We start from the raw sequence: 19,232 nt of genomic DNA, 5'->3' as shown, positions 1-19,232 counted from the left end.
GATGAAGTAAGTGCTATTGGTCTGTAGTCGTTTAAACTTGTAATGTGTGTTTTCATGGGGATGGAAAGAACAGTGGTGGATTTGAAGCATTGGGGACAGTGTATGTGGGCAGAAAGAGAGGTTGAAAATGTTAGTAAATACCTCTGCTAGCTGGTCTACATGTTCACGAATCACCTTTCCAGAGACACCATCAGGGCCAGCTGCCTTTCTAGGGTTGAATCTGTAGAAAACTCTCCTGATGTCCTCAGCATCCACAGAGTGCAGGATTGCCCGTGGTGGATAGGGGAGTATAAACAGAGTCAATCCTAGCCACTACAAAGTGGATGTGGATGTGTACAGTGGGCAACTGACTATCATTTCGTCATCTACTGTTAAATGATAGAATGGATATGTCTGAAATTGTGGATATAAACAATTAAAATTGGCATCCCATTTAAGGATACATGACAGCTCAGGATGATTTGTGATGATGTGATTATGATTATTTATTTTGAATGTTTTCTATATTTTATTTTATGATAATTATTGATGATTTGAAGTACATGTTTTTGGATGTTTTTGTTAAAAAGAAATTGCTGTTTGTTGATAGTCAATTTAGTTCTCTTGTAATTTCATGAAGGCCAAAACTACATCCATTTAATTCATTTATTTAGTTGCATTTAAATTTGGCTTCCGCCACAACAGCCAGTTTTCAGGTAATTACACTGAGGGCTGGTTTAATTTAAGCTTCAAACCTTGACAGTATTTTATTTACTTCAACAAATCCAAAGTTGGTTGTGGTGGATAATTTTCAATATCTATTTTTTTTAACTCTTAACTTTTTTTTACATCTAAGAAGATTCTGATTTCTTCAAATGCCACAGAGCAGATAGTTGTAATTTAATAAGCAATTTTATAGCTTTAAGTGTCAAAACTTCATTGTATGGGTTTACACATTCATTACAATTTCCTGTAAGTTTCTAAAAATAACTAATTGCCTTTTACTACTTACTTGGTGCACAACCTTAACGATATGTCTACAGGCAAGCCTACATGTCAGAGAACAGAGAGACTGTAGTTCCCAGTAATTCATGGAATATTAATGAATATTTAGATTTTTTTTCCTTTCTTTTGTACAGTGTACAACTACCGCTACAAGAAAGGCAGTGAGTGTGGCTGAGTGTGTATGCAGCTGTTCTCTCAGATTAGTCAGTGAAAAGCAATAAGGCTGGGAAATCTGTCGGCATCTTTCTTCTTTCAAATTTCACTGGATTTCCAAGTTTCCATTATTTCAGATATCAGCCAGCAGCTCATTGTTTATTAAATAGCTTTGTTGTTGTTGTGTTAGTGTAGTCATTTTATTTCTGAAACCAGTGCATCAGTGAAATAAGATTCAGCAGATCTAGTTGTAACAGAGTAATTGATTAACATATTTAAAGACTTATCCAAGCAAGTGATCATGATGGGAGATCATGTCATGCTCAATAAAATTTAAAAAGTCTTTGATAGTTATAATATTAAAAGATTCAAAAAGCTAAAAAAAGCTGCAAACCCTAACTCAATGTTCACCGATCTCCTTCTGCGTCTTGTTGGTTTACATGTTAAATGGCCATAATGAGCACAACTGTGAGTTTACAGATAAAACACAAACCATTTAGATTATAGCATCACCAGTTCTGTTGGTCTGTCTTGCTGTCCAATGCCATGATAATTATGAACAGTTCTCATTGATGGATGCATTAACATGCTGGAAGATGATCTGAATTTTACTTTTTTCACACACGTTTGTGCACCAGCCTATCATTCTCAAAGAGTTAATATAAAAAATACAGAAATATGTTATATATTTCCCTGCAGGAGCTGTTGAACACAAGCTTATGCAATTGTCCTTAGTGTATTTTTGCATCTTTGTGTGTCATGAAGTTGGGTGTGTGAGGGATGAAGGATGAAGACGCAGGACCCAATTGCAGGACAACAGTTTTAATTATCTTTATCTTTTTAATTACTCTGCCACTCAGTGTAAAACACAAAGTACTGAAAGATAATTCACAAACAATCACTAACCTAAGTGACCTGGGCAGGGCTTCACAAGCCACTGACATCAATGCTCCAACCAGAAACAAAGGAACTGGGGAGGTATGTATGCATTTGAAACCAAGGCTAATGAAACACAGGTGTCTTACTAACAACATAAAGCTACCTCTGACTAACATAGAGGACCATCTGCAACTCAAAACCCAAAATAAATGTCCAAACAGGAAATCAAAAACTCACTCCATGACATTGTGTGGTAATTTCCTGGCACCAAGCAAACATGTTTGCATGAATGTGAGAGAAGATGCTCTCAAAGATTTCTCCAAATCAAAAACATCTGCTTTTTTATCTAATACAGGTATACTATTCATGAGTGTAATCCTAAGACCTGGAGTTCAGCAATTCTATTACCACTGGTCTATGTGATGACTCAGCTGCTCACTACAGTGACTTATTAAACACTGGTATCATATCACCCTGACTGGTGACCTGTCCAGGGTGTACCCCTGCCTTTCACACAAACAGAGCTTGGATAGGCTCCAGCAGATCCCTGTGACCCTGATTAAGAATAAGCAGGTATAGATAATGGATGGATGGATGGATGGATGGATGGATGGATGGATGGATGGTATCATATCACAAATCTCATGAGGATCCAGTGGGATCCTATCCTACAGATATACAGACAAATGACAAATTAAGGGTAAAACCCACATAAAGTATCTTAGTGAGATGTTGGGCCACCTTGTATACCTTGACATCAATTCTACAAGTTTCAGTTTCCACAAGTGATATTTTGGTCATGGTGGAGAGCACTTTCTAACAGTTTGGCAAAAATCTCCCATACATGTTCATAGCAGTGCTTCCCCTACCATTCTGTCCCACCAACACAGCCTCTTACCCCCTTCCAAAATTTTTCACACACAGCTGCTGTTGGTTTAATTGCAACTGAACACACGGGTATTAGATTGATTGATCCTTGCACCTTTCTGCTGCAGAATGGCAACTGAAATCAAGGGGGAATAGGAGAAAGCCTTGTGACAAAGGCCCTTGAGGTTGAACACTTCAAAAAATGATCACAACTTTAAGACTGACCTTTCCCAGTGGCTGCATACATTGGGATCCTCCAGGTTAAGGGAGTAAGTAATGCAAGGGAGGGAACAGAAGAATACAGCCAATACAACTGTCCTGTGGCAGTCCAATGACATAGCCATCTCAGTCAGAGCTGCACCTTTAGACAGAAAAGGATGAGGACAAGACATGTTAATGGAAGAAGCTTAAACAAATGTATAGTAAATGAATTCACCAATGACAAATATATTTAAAAATGTGTATTTGTGTTCAAATTTGACTTTTTTTTTTGACTTAAAAAATGTATTCAATTTATATGCATTAAAATAAATTTTGTAACAAAATAGAGAGTTTTAGAACAAAACATGCTCATGATACCAATAAGCTACTGAATTATGTGGGGAAAAACAATTTAAAATAAAATAAATACTAAAATAAAACTAAAACTGGCATTTGCATATATGACTTTTCTATCAAATAGAAATATATATTGCATCATTTTATGTATATTTCCTATATAGTTGGAAACTTAAATAAAGTTCTGTTGGTTTGTCTGTACATCATACTGACAGAGACAGACCTGCCCCTGCACCTTGCAGTACTGAAAAGTAACAGGGACCGCATCCTTACCAGATTTTGCTATATTTTTATTTTATACCACTTCAAAATTTCCTATTTCACTTAGTGAATTCTGCCTAAGTAAATTGCGCGCTAGATGTTGCCTTACATCATTGTGTGTTATGCTGCCTCCCCAGCACACTGCAGCATAAAACAATACACTGTTGGGTTTTTGTTTGTATTTAGCAGTTTTCACACCATTAATGGCACAGTCGAAAAGAAAATGAACTCTTGTCTATTTATTTATAACAATGTCACAAAATATATATGAAAAATATAAGCAAAAGATATATATTTATAAGCTATAAGTCCATCAAATTATGAATAGTACAAAACAAAACTCTCAAGGATGTACTCCCACAGCGAGTGTATAACTAAAATGTTACCTTCCCTGTAACCAGCCAAAGAAAATACTGCCAACATGAGCAAACTTGGCTCCTTAAATACCGTTTAGCCACTCCCCTGGGCATACCATAATTAATGGCAGATACCATTTTCCCACATTCTCTAAATAAAGCCATTCATATAATCAATTTAACAACTGAATATTCAATAGAGATAATACAGAAAAAAATCTGGTGACCAACCATATCTTTTGTACACCCCAAAACACCAAAATATACAAAATAACCAGGTCAACCTGTCACCTGACCATCTGGAGAACGTGCAACACCTCTATATATGGCATGATCAGGAAGTGCCCTGGCTTGGCCTGTCACACAAAGAATGGCGCAAGTGATTACAGCTTGTCTCTGAGTATAATTGGTTGGATGGTATTGAAAGCACTAAAAAAAAATCAAACATAATCCTCATGAGACAAAACACTGAAGCATGTAGAGGACAGCATTATCCACACCAAGTTTTCTGTAAGAATCCTGGACTCTATAAAAGTCTCAGACAATGAATCATCCTGTCTGGGTCATTCACAATATGGCATATGACAGCCACCGGCCTGAGGTCATTTAGTTCAGCCAGACACTTTACTTTAGGTACTGGAACAATATGTTTTCCACAGACCAGGACCCTTCCCAACTGTAGACTCAGGTTTAAGATCCTCTGTAGAGGTTCACACAATTGGCCAGCACACCCCTTAAGCAGCTTCAGACATACACCATATGAGCTACAAAATGCTCTCTGTGCCCTTAGCTCATCACTTTTGTTAAGAAGAGTGTTATTTCCCATATTCCCATATTCCCGTGATGATGGATGGTAGGAAAGCCTTGTGCAGTATCTCCATCTCCCAACCTTTGGTTTAGCACCAGCCAGGCATCCATGGAGAGCCCTCTTCAGCTCAGCTGGAATAGGGTGAGAATACTCCAGATCTGCTCCCTTGAAGTAAGATGAGGTCACCTCTTGTGTATATGTTTCTCCCCACAGTAATATCCATAAGTAATTAAGTAAAATAATACCAAAGCATGTCAAAGCATTAGCCATAGAATAAGATGTTTTGATAGTTGAGCAGACACTGTGAAGGAAATTGTAGTCAAATGAAATTATCCCAACACAATGAAAAGGGCCATTGTTCAGCTGAAGCTAGCACATGGTTTAGGCCGAGCTGAAAGCATAAACTTAGATACTAGCATAAAGATACCCACTTGATATGTCTAAATCAGACTGCTAGCCTAGATTTGGCTAAACTTCTGAATGACTTTTTTCATAAAACAAGGAATGAATTTTGTCATAGCTGGTCAGTCACTATGGACAACAGGAGTGACCAGCAGCTCTTTGGGTGTACTGTCCACGACATGTAAGTAATGTGATATGCTAGCCTAAGCAAAAGCCTACTTTTTAAGTTTGCCTTGTCTTCTTACTTAATGGTACAGAAACACCTGCTGACCTGCTACACCATAAAATATGGGCATTGTTTTACTCCAGCTGCTTGATATACCTGAATAGGTTGAGCCCTGTGTCTCGTGGTTAGTGTGCTTTCAACAGTTAATAGAGGAAATCTGCAAGATATCTCCATTGGCTGTATGGCTGCTGACAGCGTGCAGGTCATTCATAGGCCAAGAGGGGCAGTCATCTCTGGTTTCACTGAGCTAAGTGAGAGCACAGCTGCAGCCACCAGCACAGAAACCCTCCCCACCTCAAAACAACTGCACTGCTGCACAAACAAGGGCCATGTTGTGTGTGTGAAAGAGCTCCAGACAAACAGCCATTAATGGAGTGGATTAGGCTTGGTTGCACAACTTTGACACACTGTCCTTGGCAGCACAGTATTGATGCCTCTCTGTTCACTTACAAAACAGACACAGGAACCAAGACCTACTTGAGGTCCCCCCCAGGCGAAGATAAAGCACTAAACATTTAAGTGATGTACCGATATTTATTTGTAAAGGACTTCCAAGCCTCAACTGTACTTTGCCCGCGCCCCAAATGCACACTGGATAATTGTAATAATGGCAAGCACACTTGACATTGAGTGTGATGATGTCAGGTGCAAACACTGCAAAACCAAAACCTTTCTTCAAAACTAAACTGCTTTAAACAGAGATGCTTTTGAACTGTATTAGCATGCACAGCATCAACCTGCTTATTATGCAAAATACTGTACACTGAGCCAAAGATACTAAAGTTTCAGTAAAAAACAATACATCCTAATGCCCAGTAGAGTTTTCAGAATCAGAATCACAATTACTTCACTGGTCTACTATTTGAATAACACCAGATCAAATGAAAACTTTTATTCATGCAAAGTCAGCACACTCTAAACAATGACCTGGGATCTTTCTGGAATTTCTTTATACTTTAGATTTCAGTGCAATTTGCATCTTATTGCTTTGTTTATGTTGAGGAGTTCTTCAAGAAATAGGTAGGCGCAAACTCTGCCATCAAAGCTCACTGACTGTGAGGGGTCCTAATAAAATAAAAACAGCTGAAGATAAAAAAAAATGTAGATCTACAGCTAACTCTAAAACCTGAGAAAGTACAGCTTGGTCTAACAGTATACAACTCTGACAAGCTAAACCTATGTTGTAAAGATGTGCTGAAATTACCAACATACTGAGGATATGAACAAAACATTGAAAATAGCATTTGTATAGAATGAAAAACTGCCTCCCTGGCTGGAAGATATCTCTTTATTTTATTCTTGTTGTCAAGAACATAGAACATGGCCACCCAAACTGAGTTGAGTTTTGCTGGTGGTCTCTTTTGTTAAAGGGAGGTTTTGGTTTCCATTGTCACCAAGTGCTTGCTCATAAGGTTCTATGAGATAATTGAGATGATTTTTTTATTGTGAATTGGCACTATACAAATAAACTGAAGTGAACTGAATTATGTCTGTGTGTACTGCATGTGTGTGTTTGTGTGTAAAAGACAGAAAATGGTTTGTCCTGTCTGGTTGTCCATGCTGATTTCAAGGTTTCATTTCAGACAGTTGTGTGTCTCCTGTGAGCTGACGCTTCCTCACTAAACTGGGAACACCAAGTAGTCAGCTTTACCAGGGAGCAGTTCCATTCCAACAGGAGAATTTGTGGCCAGTCTACCCCAGATCACAGTTATGCATAATTTTCAATTAATTGTTTTCGATTATTTGACACCCCACATCTCTGATGATGACTGGGCTACTGAAATAGCAGCAGGTGATAGAAAGCAAGTAAAGATCATTCATACCAAGTAATGAGCTTCTCAATTCATTTGCCTTCTTCATTTGCCCATGTAACTGTTATATCATCTGCAAAGACTTCTGATTTTGCTTAACATACTTCAGACCTATCATGGCGTTCATCTTTGTCATTTGCAGATCACAGGTGCAGAGCTGGTACAAACAAGTTGGCAGAGATTGCGTAACCTGGCAAAACCTGACTTCTTCTAACCTTCATCACTCGGTTGTGTAGTTGCAGAGAACCTTATTACCTATTTAAATGTATTTAATGAGTAACTAGATTATTCAAGTATGTAAGGTAAAACCAAACAACTCTGGTGAGTTGAGAACCATTGTTTTGGTTTGTAAGGTAGTTCTTTAATGTAAAGGTCATAGCATAGTAAGGGATGAAACTATATTTTTTGGTGGGGTAGAGTCAAAGCACCGGCAAGTCTCTCCTCTGCTCTCTTACTTCTCTTATGATCTAGGTGAGTCTACATACCGGTAGCTTCAGGCATTCTGACATTCTGGTATCCAACTCTTTTAGCACTGCAGTGTCAGTGTCAATACAATTATCTTCCAGCATCCTGTCATCCATTCCACTTTGTGGTGCAAGACAGGAAAAGGTGCTATGTTTCCTCCTTCAGAATAAAACATCCTTTGGTACATTAGCTGAACATTGTATGCCAAAACCACCAGATACAAGGACAGTTTCTTTCTCCATACCATCACTCAGATGAACAGAATCCATGCTGTCTGGACAATGGAATACGGGGAGCAACCCTTAAATTAGTGCAATAACTGTGAAATCACAAACTAAATATTGTAAATATACACAATCACCTGGAAGCTGTTCTGCACTCTGATTGTCACTACTATTTCTCCTACTTACAGTTAAATTATTATTTTTTTCAATTATGTATATGTTGTGACAAGCACATGGAAAGCCACTGTACGGAAGCCAAATTCCTTGTGTCCAACATACTTGGCAATAAATCTGATTCTGATTCAACTCTTCCGACTATTTGACATGTGTCCCTTACTCCATATGATTAAAGCAACATCATTAATCTGGGCCATTTAGAAATGGCGGTATGTGTGGAGAAAACCAGGCACTGCTCATCACCTGTCCAATACAATCCCTACAGTGGAACATGGTGGTGGGAGCATCATGTTGTGGGGGTGTTTTTCAGCTGCAGGGACAGGACGACTGGTTGCAATTGAAGGAAAGATGAATGCGGCCAAGTACAGAGATATCCTGGAAGAAAACCTCTGCTCAAGACCTCAGACTGGGCCGAAGGTTCATCTTTCAACAGGACAATGACCCTAAGCACACAGCTAAAATAACAAAGGAGTGGCTTCAGAACAACTCTGTGACCGTTCTTGACTGGCCCAGCCAGAGCCCTGACCTAAACCCAATTGAGCATCTCTGGAGAGACCTGAAAATGGCTGTCCACCAACGTTCACCATCCAACCTGACAGAACTGGAGAGGATCTGCAAGGAAGAATGGCAGAGGATCCCCAAATCCAGGTGTGAAAAACTTGTTGCATCATTCCCAAGAAGACTCATGGCTGTACTAGCTCAAAAGGGTGCTTCTACTCAATACTGAGCACAGGGTCTGAATACTTATGACCATGTGATATTTCAGTTTTTCTTTTTTAATAAATTTGCAAAAATTTCTACATTTCTGTTTTTTTCTGTCAAGATGGGGTGCTGAGTGTACATTAATGAGAAATAAAATGAACTTTTTTGATTTTGGCAAATGGCTGCAATGACACAAAGACTGAAAAATTTGAAGGGGTCTGAATACTTTCTGTACCCACTGTATATACCTTGTGTATTGAAGCAGCCTGAAACCACCATAACCATCCAGAGAATGGACAACTGAGGCAATTGAGTCTCTTAAGGCACAAATTAGAACGTACTGCTAGGAAAAGAAGGGTTGCACCAGTGGTAGTCACATTTACATATATGTCTTCAACATGGTATATAATCCACAGATTTACAGGCTTAGTATCGCAGGAAATCACAGTGTCTGGCATTCTATAGACATTCTAAAACAATACATGAGTGACTGATCTTTGCTTGGCGTTCTTGTTACCCAAACCTCATGACCAAAGGTGAGAGTAGGAAAATAGGTTGACTGGTAAATCGAGAGATCTTATGGACAAGGAGAGATTATGGACCATGATGTCGCCTGGCTCATGGGCGAGAACCTGGTGGCCGGTTCTCTCCCCATGGGGCTCGGCCGCGCAAAGCCTGAAAGGACATGGGGCCGCCTGCAGGATGAGCCAGTGCATTGCGTATCGGGCAGTGGTTGAAGGTGGGGCCCTTTACGATCTGCTCCCTGCATACTGAAACTGGCTCTAGGCACATGGAATGTCACGTCAATAGGGGAGAAGGAGCCTAAACTTGTGCAGGAGGTTGAGCTGGACCAACTTACCTCGACGCACAGTCTGGGCTCTGGAACGTAGCTCCTTGAGAGGAGCTGGACTTTCTTCTATTCTGGAGTGGCCTGCGATGAGAGCCAGCAGGATGGTGTGGGCTTGCATAGGTCGGGGATAGGTCTCTTACTGTTGTTTCGGCCTACGAGCTGAGCAGCAGTACAGAGTACCCAGCCTTCTTGGGGTCCCTAAGAGGGGTGCTGGAAGGTGCTCCAACTGGGGACTCTGCCGGGGGAATTCAACGCCCACGTGGGCAACAACAGTGAAACTTAGAGGGGCATGACCGGGAGGAATGGCCCCCACCATATCTGAACCTGAGTGGTGTTCTGTTGTTGGACCTCTGTGCCACTCATACTCCTGTTAGATTATTTCTTAGTCAGTAATTCAATCATGGTCGACATCAGAGACTCTGATTCACCTACCATTATCAGTGATCATGCTCCAGTCTCCATTTCTGTGACCAGAAAAATTTGACACACCATTGAATAGATCTTGGAGATTTAATACATCATTACTTAAAGAACAAGATTTTATTAAGTATTTCCAAAGGGAGTGGGCAATACTTCTGGAAACAAACAATCTGCCAGAAACCTCAGTGTGTGTTCTCTGGGAAGCAAAGGCAAAGGCAGTTTTGAGAGAGAAAATAATCTCCTACTCATGACAGTGGAAACACAGAGAGATCACTAGAAATAGAATTAGAACGAAAAATTAAAACGTCAATGTCTGCTTATGCTACTTCTCCAGAAGCAAATTCAGCTTGGATTATCACACATGACTGTGAAAAAATAAATAACACCTTCAGAAACTTTTATAAAAGCCTGTATTTGTCACAGATTAATCAAACTGAGGCAGACAAATTTTCATTCCTGAACAGTGTAGATTTACAAAGACTAAATGAACCGATCATGGCTTTAGATTCACCCATCACAGTGGCTGAACTCCAAGAAGCTCTCCAACAAATGCTAAACAACAATTTATAGGACAAGACAGTTTCTCAGCTGGATTCTACAAGGAACTATGGACAATGGTGGCCCCAGTATGTTATAGAATAGTAATAGAAATGAAAGAAACTCATTCAATACCCTCAAACATGAATTCAGCAAATACAACCCTTTTCCATCTAACTGTATCCAACACTCATTTATTTAGATCTCAAATCATTTGCAAAGCTCTAGCCAGGAGGCTACAAAAGTTAGTCCTCACATACATGCCAAGCAAAAAGGATTTATTAAGGGTAGATAGTCAGGACACATGATCAAACCTCCAAAAGGATTAGTCTTCAAAGGGGCACCAGGCAGGGCTGCCCAATCTCTCCTTTGCTATTCTCCTTTGCGTATTAATAACTCCTCACTGTTTATATGTTTTCCATGGCTGAATTTGAATTTGCTGAATCATGCTGAAACTCGCCAGTGTAATGGAAACTCCATACTTGGCAATGTAATGAAAATTAGTGTATTAACATTAGAGCGTGTGACGCCATGTGCACTACCGCCGGCGAAGGTCACAGCCCTATTGACAAGTAGAAAAATGGTGTGAATCATATGCTATGACTTTCACCAGAGTCACCAGATCTGAATTCAAATGAAAACCTATGGGAGATTTAGACGACATTCTCCACCACCATCATCAAATCACCAAATGAGGGATGAAGAATCGGGTTCCATTCCTCCAGTAGAGTTCCGCTGACTTGTAGAATCACTACACTGTAGCTACTCATATCTTTATCTGTCAGCCCTCTATAGCTCATGCGTCCTCAGCAGGGCTAGAATGGGACAAAAAATCGGCCCTGACATTTTGGCCCAGACCAGTCCACTACAAACTGCGTTGGCCACAGGGGGGCGCCTGGCGCAAAGGACCCTGGGTAGAATAGAACTAGCTGGTTGCCTTATCTGTTCTATTGTTTTACTGTGCGTTCTGCTTAACTGTTCATTGTGTGTTCGGGAGTTAATATAAGGGTTTGGGAGCATGTGTGTGTTATGTGTTTTGGAGAGACGGGTTAGTTGGGTCAACTAATTAGGCTGAAAAAACTATAGTCTGCTAAGAGTTTTATGGGCCGATCAGACAAATTTGGTATGAAGATGTATTGGCCCAGCCCAAAAAGTACGTCGGCCCAGTGAGAAAGTGCCCAGGCTGCGAGATGGCCAGTCCAGCCCTGGTCCTCAGACCCAATCAACATACTGGCCGTTCTCACACCACAGTCTGTGACAAACATGCATTTCTTTAGAGCAGAAGAAATTCCTTAAATTACAATGTATGCCCTGACCATGTTTGCTATGCAGATCACATTTTCTGTTGTACAAATCATACTCATGATGTGCTACATTAAAAACAATAACTTGCTCTGCTGCTTTAATCCATTAGAGAACATGTTTTTTCACACAACCTATGCAGTATAACTACAAAAAAGCAACACAGAACAAATAAATACTTCTGTTTGGTGAATTCAGCCACACAGATCAGATTTCAGCCAAGTGTGTAAATGTGCCCTGCCCAGGCACTGTAAAATATAACAATAATAATGAAAAAGATCTTAGTCATCCCATATGATAAGTTCTTGCAGACAAATTTAATAAAAATGTACAATCTACATTGATACAATAGCCTAAATATGACGTTGTATATAAACTTTTGTAGCTAGTAACTATACATTCTAAGTAAATGTATCTTCCCATCCACCGCTGCTTGCAGAAAGCATGGAGTTTATTCTTCCGATGGTAAAACACGGCAAACACGTCTTCATCTATGCCAGTGTTTAGTTTGAACTAAAAGTCTTACATGAAGGCTTACAGAAACCTTGCTCATATCTAATAATTCGGTACAACATCATACAGTTCATCTGCCAGACTTTCGAAAAGAAACGTTTACCTTTGAGTTAGAATAACGATTCTGCCTTGGCGCATGGATACTTCAGGTAGTTCTGATGGAGAAATGTCAGGTAGTTAAGAGAAAAATAACTTCTGTCCTTTTCAAACTCCACAGGACATTAAGATGAAGAACGCGTTTTCTGTGGCAGAGATCCCGTCAGTCTCATCAACACTTTTCCATTCTCCAAACACTGACCAGACTGCTACCTGACGTCACTAGCCTCTCCACCAATGACAGCTGTCCTCGTCCGGCATGTTTCATTGCTTATTACAGATGATCTCGTCTATTTGAATTTAGAAAAGCACTATATTCAGAATCAGTCCTATTAAAAGTCTGTAACAAAGGAATTTTGACAGGATGCTTCATCCCAAGACTGGTGAGCAAGTAGAGAGATAGTAGGGTTTAGGCTAGACATGAATCATACATGGTGAAATATATGGGTTAGATTAGGGTTAGTGTCAGTGTTAGTGTCAAGTGCCGACATATAATGGGCACTTGATAAAAGGATTGCATGTCTGGCAAGAAACTCAGCATTTTATTAACATGTTATAAGGTGATTCAGAATAATTAAAAAACTACTGTATTTAAAATGAACCTAAACCTGATAAAACCTTATCAGATTAATATAGTGATGTAAAATATACAATATGTCTATCTGAAATATAATAGACCAAAAGCATAAAATAGCAGAAGTTGTTTTTGAAAGCTCTTGGTATTTGATATACTCTCACAATTGACAGGTACATATTTTACTGTCAGCTCTTTATGTTTCTCACCAAGACCTGTTTGCCAACTGAGCAAAACAGGGGACTGAATCAGGAAGCCAGACCACAAAATTACCAAGTGCATAGCATATAATTATTTTGGTTAACAACTGATGCCCACGTGATTAAACTATCTGTGACCCTTCAATGCAGTAGGGTCCTGTGTCAAAGTTTTGTCTTGACCAAACAGCCTAGTGTTTTGACAAAATAAGCAACTCAAGGTCCCATATAAGATTGAAAGCTTTATAAATACCTAAGTATGTATATTGTAGTATATTACATAGCTAAATCTTAGCTAATGTAAGCTAAAGCTTACACTATGCTCACATAATACATATCTCTAAATAATATCTAATTCAGTGAAATTACCACAAACAAAAACAGTTAAAGGTTTGGGAAGTATTATTTCAAATTAGGAACATGCACTGTAAAGGGACTGAATCTTCCCAACAGGAGGGGGTGGGCATGTTCCCCAGGATCAAGCTTCCCAAGAGGTGAGGTCCACTACAGAACAATAGTGAAGGGAATACTACTTGTGCATTTATCACCTTTATTGATATTATGAATGAATTCATTAATCATATTATTAAGCATGTTAGAGACTGTATGACAATGAAGAAGAATGACTGCTTGACTTGGAAATGATTATCCAATATTGTCCTAAGCATAGATTTTACTCCAGATACATTATACAACTATTATGCTTTTGCAGTGTCTGCAATTTGATCCCTCGAAAAGATCATCATTGCAGCCTAAATTTGATATTGGTCAATTCACTTTAATTGACTTTATCTCTCTATAATATGCTGGCTTTAATCTGCACCATCCTAACATGCAGGTATATATTAAAATGTGAAGTTTAGTCCTAAATCCATAAACTAATACTGGCTGTAATCCCTTTTTCATGTATTAAGAGTTTAAAATCTGCCTCTTTAACTCACTTTTTTCTATGGATGATACAGATCAGATTGTAGTATATAAAAATAAAAGGACTGAGGACTGAGCTGGAGAACTTTGCAATAACTAAGACAATTCCTTTAGCATCATGATTTCATCCTGATTTTAGTCAAGGTTTATATGATAACATTTGCAGCAAAGCCATATATAGTCTGAATAATTTCCCTTCAGAAGAGGTCATGACATTCATCAAAAACTGTCAAAAAACTCAACTCTAGTCTGGAAAAGACTGCAGTCTAGAAAAGTAGTTTCACTGCAACAACAGTAACAACCCTGTGAGGCTTCAATTTAACACCACTCTGCTGCCACCTGCTGATTCACCAGTTTTTTACAAATCAAAAGCAACCTGCCATCAACCAAAAAAAACCTATTGGGATTTAATTTAATAATTCCTACCCACTATCTATATTAACCTTTAGAAGAATGAAAAAGAACTAAGGTTTTGCTTTGCTCTATTTTATTCTTCATAGGTTTAGGATGTTTGCTTTCCTGTGCCTATTGTGTTTTGTCTGTGTGTGTGTGTGTCTAAAATTGAAAAGGAAATTGCAGCAAATGTATATGATCCACCAAAACAGTTGCAAAGATTAGGCAGGTATGTTTTGTGGCCAATTATAAGCTGTGCCACCTGGAGCCCAGAATTATTGTTGTAGCCCTAGAAATAAGCAGGTTTCTGAGATTGTTTGAGATGAACTGAACCTCATAGTTCTTTTATTGGTGTTCTTCTATATGATTGTTAACATGCTAGGTTTGTTTATAGTTAAATTTCCATTTTCAATGAATATTTAGACAAGCTATAGTTTTCAGTCAAAGTATCACAGTTTGTTGGTGTATCCAGGATTGATTTTGCTATAAAATGAACAACATTAAGCAGTTCTCAGAATGCATAATGAGTGGCTTAATAAACAAGAAATGTTTTTCATTGATAGATATTTAGGCTGTCAGGGATTCCAACTGTAATAGATATGACTCAAATCCCTGTTGTGGCTCCCTCTGTAAATGAAGGTGACTATGTCAATAGGAAGTCCTTACACAGCATGAATGTACAGGTAAATAGTAGCCTTTAGTATTCATTATGAAAGATAATTCCATCACAGCTAATGCAGATTTTTTTGTTCGGTGTGATTAAGATCATATGTATTGCATCACATGTGATAACAAACATGGAAAAAAAGTGACCTGCATCTGTGCACACTCACAAATTTTTCATCAGCGTGCACTAAGGCGCAGATTTAATGTAACCACAAGGGGGCACAATCCAGTGTCTTCATATGCCCGTCCCAAGTCTAGATAAATGCTGAGGGCTGTGACAGGAAGGGCATCCAACGTAAGATTTAAGCCAAATCAAACATGCGAATCACAAATATGACTTCCATACCGGATCGGTCGTGGCCCGGGTTAAAAACGACCACCACTGGTGCTGTTGACTTACAGGGTGCCAGTGGAAATTGGACTACTGTTGGTCGAAGAAGGAGAGGAGGAAGGCGTGTTCATAGGCAAAGAGAGAAGAGGAAGGGCGGGAGTGTAGGACTTAGAGTAGGGATTTTGAATGTAGGGACTTTGAGTGAGTTGGCTGATATGATGGAGAGAAGAAAGGTGGATATCTTGTGTGTTCAGGAGACCAGGTGGAAAGGTAGCAAGGCCTATAGATTAGGAGCAGGGGTCAAGCTGTTTTATCATGGTGTGGATGGAAAGAGGAATGGAGTAGGAGTTATCCTGAAGGAGGATTTTGCTAGGAATGTTCTGGAGGTGAAGAGAGTGTCAGATAGGGTGATGAGTCTGAAGCTGGAAGTTGAAGCTGTGACATTGAATGTTTTCAGTGGTTATGCCCCACAGGTAGGATGTGAGTTAGAAGAGAAGGAGAAATTCTGGAGGGAGACGGATGAGGTGATTCAGGGTATCCCTAGTGGTGAGAGAGTGGTGATTGGGGTAGACTTCAACAGACATGTTGGTGAAGGAAACAGAGGTGATGTGGAAGCGATGGGTAAGTTTGGTATGCAGGACAAGAATGCAGAAGGACAGATGGTGGTAGACTTCGCAAAAAGGATGGAAATGGCTGTAGTGAACACATTTTTCCAGAAAAGGGAGGAGCATAGGGTGACATATAAGAGTGGAGGCAGGAGCACACAAGTTGATTACATCTTGTGTAGACATTGCAACCTGAAAGAGATCAGTGACTGCAAATTAGTGGCTGGGGAGAGTGTAGCCAGACAGCATAGGATGACTCTGGTGGTGAGGAAGATGAAGAGGACACAGGCAGAGCAGAGGACCAAGTGGTGCTAAAGTGATCAGGGAGACAGGTAGGAGGGTACTTGGTGTGTCATCTGGAAAGAGGAAAGCAGATAAGGAGACTTGGTGGTGGAATGAAGAAGTTCAGGAGTGTGTTAAGAGGAAAACGTAAGCTAAGAAGAAGTGGGACACTGAGAGGACAGAAAAGAACAGACAGGAGTACAGGGAGATGCAGCGTAAAGTGAAGGTAGAGGTGGCAAAGGCCAAACAAAGGGCTTTTGAGGATTTGTATTATATGTTGGACTCTAAGGAGGGAGAGATGGACTTGTACCGGTTGGCGAGGCAGAGAGACAGAGATGGGAAGGATGTGCAGCAGGTTAGGGTGATTAAGGACATGGATGGATGGAAATGTGTTGACAGGTGCCACAAGTGTGATGGAAAGATGGAAGGAATACTTTGAAGAGTTGATGAATGAGGAAAATGTTAGAGAGCACAGAGTAGAAGGGGTGACTGTTGTGGAGCAGGAAGTAGCAAAGATTGTAAGGATGAAGAGAGGAAGGCGTTGAAGAGCATGAAGAGTGGAAAGGCAGTTGGTCCTGACGACATACCTGTGGAGGTATGGAAGTGTTTAGGAGAGGTGGCAGTAGAGTTTTTGACTGGGCTACTTAACAAGATCTTGGAGAGTGAGAGGATGCCTGAGGAATGGAGGAGAAGTGTACTGGTGCCCATCTTTAAGAACAAGGGAGACATGCAGAGTTGTGGAAACTACAGAGGAATAAAGCTGATGAGTCACACAATGAAGTTATGGGAAAGAGTAGTGGAGGATAGGCTGAGGTCAGAAGTGAGCATTTGTGAGCAGCAGTATGGTTTCATGCTAAGAATGAGAACCACAGATGCAATATTTGCTTTGAGAATGCTGATGGAGAAGTACAGAGAAGACCAGAAGGAGCTGCATTGTGTCTTTGTAGATTTGGAAAAAGCGTATGACATGGTGCCGAGAGAGGAGCTGTGGTTTTGTATGAGAAAGTCTGGAGTGGCAGAGAAGTATGTTCGAGTGGTGCAGGACATGTATGAGAGCTGTAAGACAGTGGTGAGGTGTGCTGTAGAGGTGACAGAGGACTTCAAGGTGGAGGTCGGACTGCACCAAGGATCGGCTTTGAGCCCCTTCTTGTTTACTGTGATGATGGACAGGTTGACAGATGAGGTTAGACAGGAATCTCCATGGACCATGATGTTTGCAGATGACATTGTCATCTCTAATGAGAGCAGGGAGCAGGTGGAGGAAAATCTAGAGAGGTGGAGTTTTGCTCTGGAAAGGAGAGGAATGAAGGTTAGCCGCAGTAAAACAGAGTACGTGCGTGTAAATGAGATGGATTCAAGTAGAACGGTGAGGTTACAGGGAGTAGAGGTGAAGAAGGTGGAGGATTTTAAGTACCTACAGTGGGTACGGAAAGTATTCAGACCCCTTTAAATTTTTCACTCTTTGTGTCATTGCAGCCATTTGCCAAAATCAAAAAAGTTCATTTTATTTCTCATTAATGTACACTCAGCACCCCATCTTGACAGAAAAAAACAGAAATGTAGAAATTTTTGCAAATTTATTAAAAAAGAAAAACTGAAATATCACATGGTCATAAGTATTCAGACCCTTTGCAGTGACACTCGCATGCTGTCCATTTCTTCTGATCCTCCTTGAGATGGTTCTGCTCCTTCATTGGAGTCCAGCTGTGTTTAATTAAACTGATTGGACTTGATTAGGAAAGGCACACACCTGTCTATATAAGACCTTACAGCTCACAGTGCATGTCAGAGCAAATGAGAATCATGAGGTCAAAGGAACTGCCTAAGGAGCTCAGAGACAGAATTGTGCCAAGGCACAGATCTGGTCAAGGTTACAAAATAAATTCTGCAGCACTCAAGGTTCCTAAGAGCACAGTGGCCTCCATAATCCTCAAATGGAAAAAGTCTTCCTAGACCTGGCCGTCCAGCCAAACTGAGCAATCGTGGTAGAAGAGCCTTGGTGAGAGAGGTAAAGAAGAACACAAAGATCACTGTGGCTGAGCTCCAGAGATGCAGTAGGGAGATGGGAGAAAGTTCCACAAAGTCAACTATCACTGCAGCCCTCCACCAGTCGGGAGATGGGAGAAAGTTCCACAAAGTCAACTATCACTGCAGCCCTTCACCAGTCAGGGCTTTATGGCAGAGTGGCCCGACGGAAGCCTCTCCTCAGTGCAAGACACATGAAAGCCCGCATAGAGTTTGCCAAAAAACACATGAAGGACTCCCAGACTATGAGAAATAGGATTCTCTGGTCTGATGAGACCAAGATTGAACTTTTTTTGGCGTTAATTCTAAGCGGTATGTGTGGAGAAAACCAGGCACTGCTCATCACCTGCCCAATACAATCCCTACAGTGAAACATGGTGGTGGGAGCATCATGTTGTGGGGGTGTTTTTCAGCTGCAGGGACAGGACGACTGGTTGCAATTGAAGGAAAGATGAATGCGGCCAAGTACAGAGATATCCTGGAAGAAAACCTCTTCCAGAGTGCTCAGGACCTCAGACTGGGCCGAAGGTTCACCTTTCAACAGGACAGTGACCCTAAGCACACAGCTAAAATAACAAAGGAGTGGCTTTGGAACGACTCTGTGACCGTTCTTTACTGGCCCAGCCAGAGCCCTGACCTAA

General features: G+C 40.3%; 1 protein-coding gene across 1 annotated transcript in view; it reads right to left on the bottom strand.

Moving 5' to 3' along the window:
• The window catches only part of megf10 (multiple EGF-like-domains 10), an 88,900-nt gene extending 76,172 nt beyond the window's left edge, over window positions 1-12,728 (bottom strand). The window contains exons 1-2 of the mRNA XM_026298429.2: window positions 12,599-12,728; window positions 3,109-3,244 (exon numbers count right to left, since the gene is read on the bottom strand). Coding sequence (XP_026154214.1) covers window positions 3,109-3,227 — 119 coding nt within the window. The 5' untranslated portion in view covers window positions 3,228-3,244; window positions 12,599-12,728. The remainder of the gene's footprint in view (window positions 1-3,108; window positions 3,245-12,598) is intronic.
• Window positions 12,729-19,232: the final 6,504 nt, after the last annotated feature.

The sequence above is a fragment of the Mastacembelus armatus genome, chromosome 12, assembly GCF_900324485.2.
Source record: "Mastacembelus armatus chromosome 12, fMasArm1.2, whole genome shotgun sequence".
In the NCBI taxonomy this organism is placed as follows: domain Eukaryota; kingdom Metazoa; phylum Chordata; class Actinopteri; order Synbranchiformes; family Mastacembelidae; genus Mastacembelus; species Mastacembelus armatus.
Note: the sequence above shows the minus strand (reverse complement) of the source record. Positions and strands in the feature narration are given on the sequence as shown.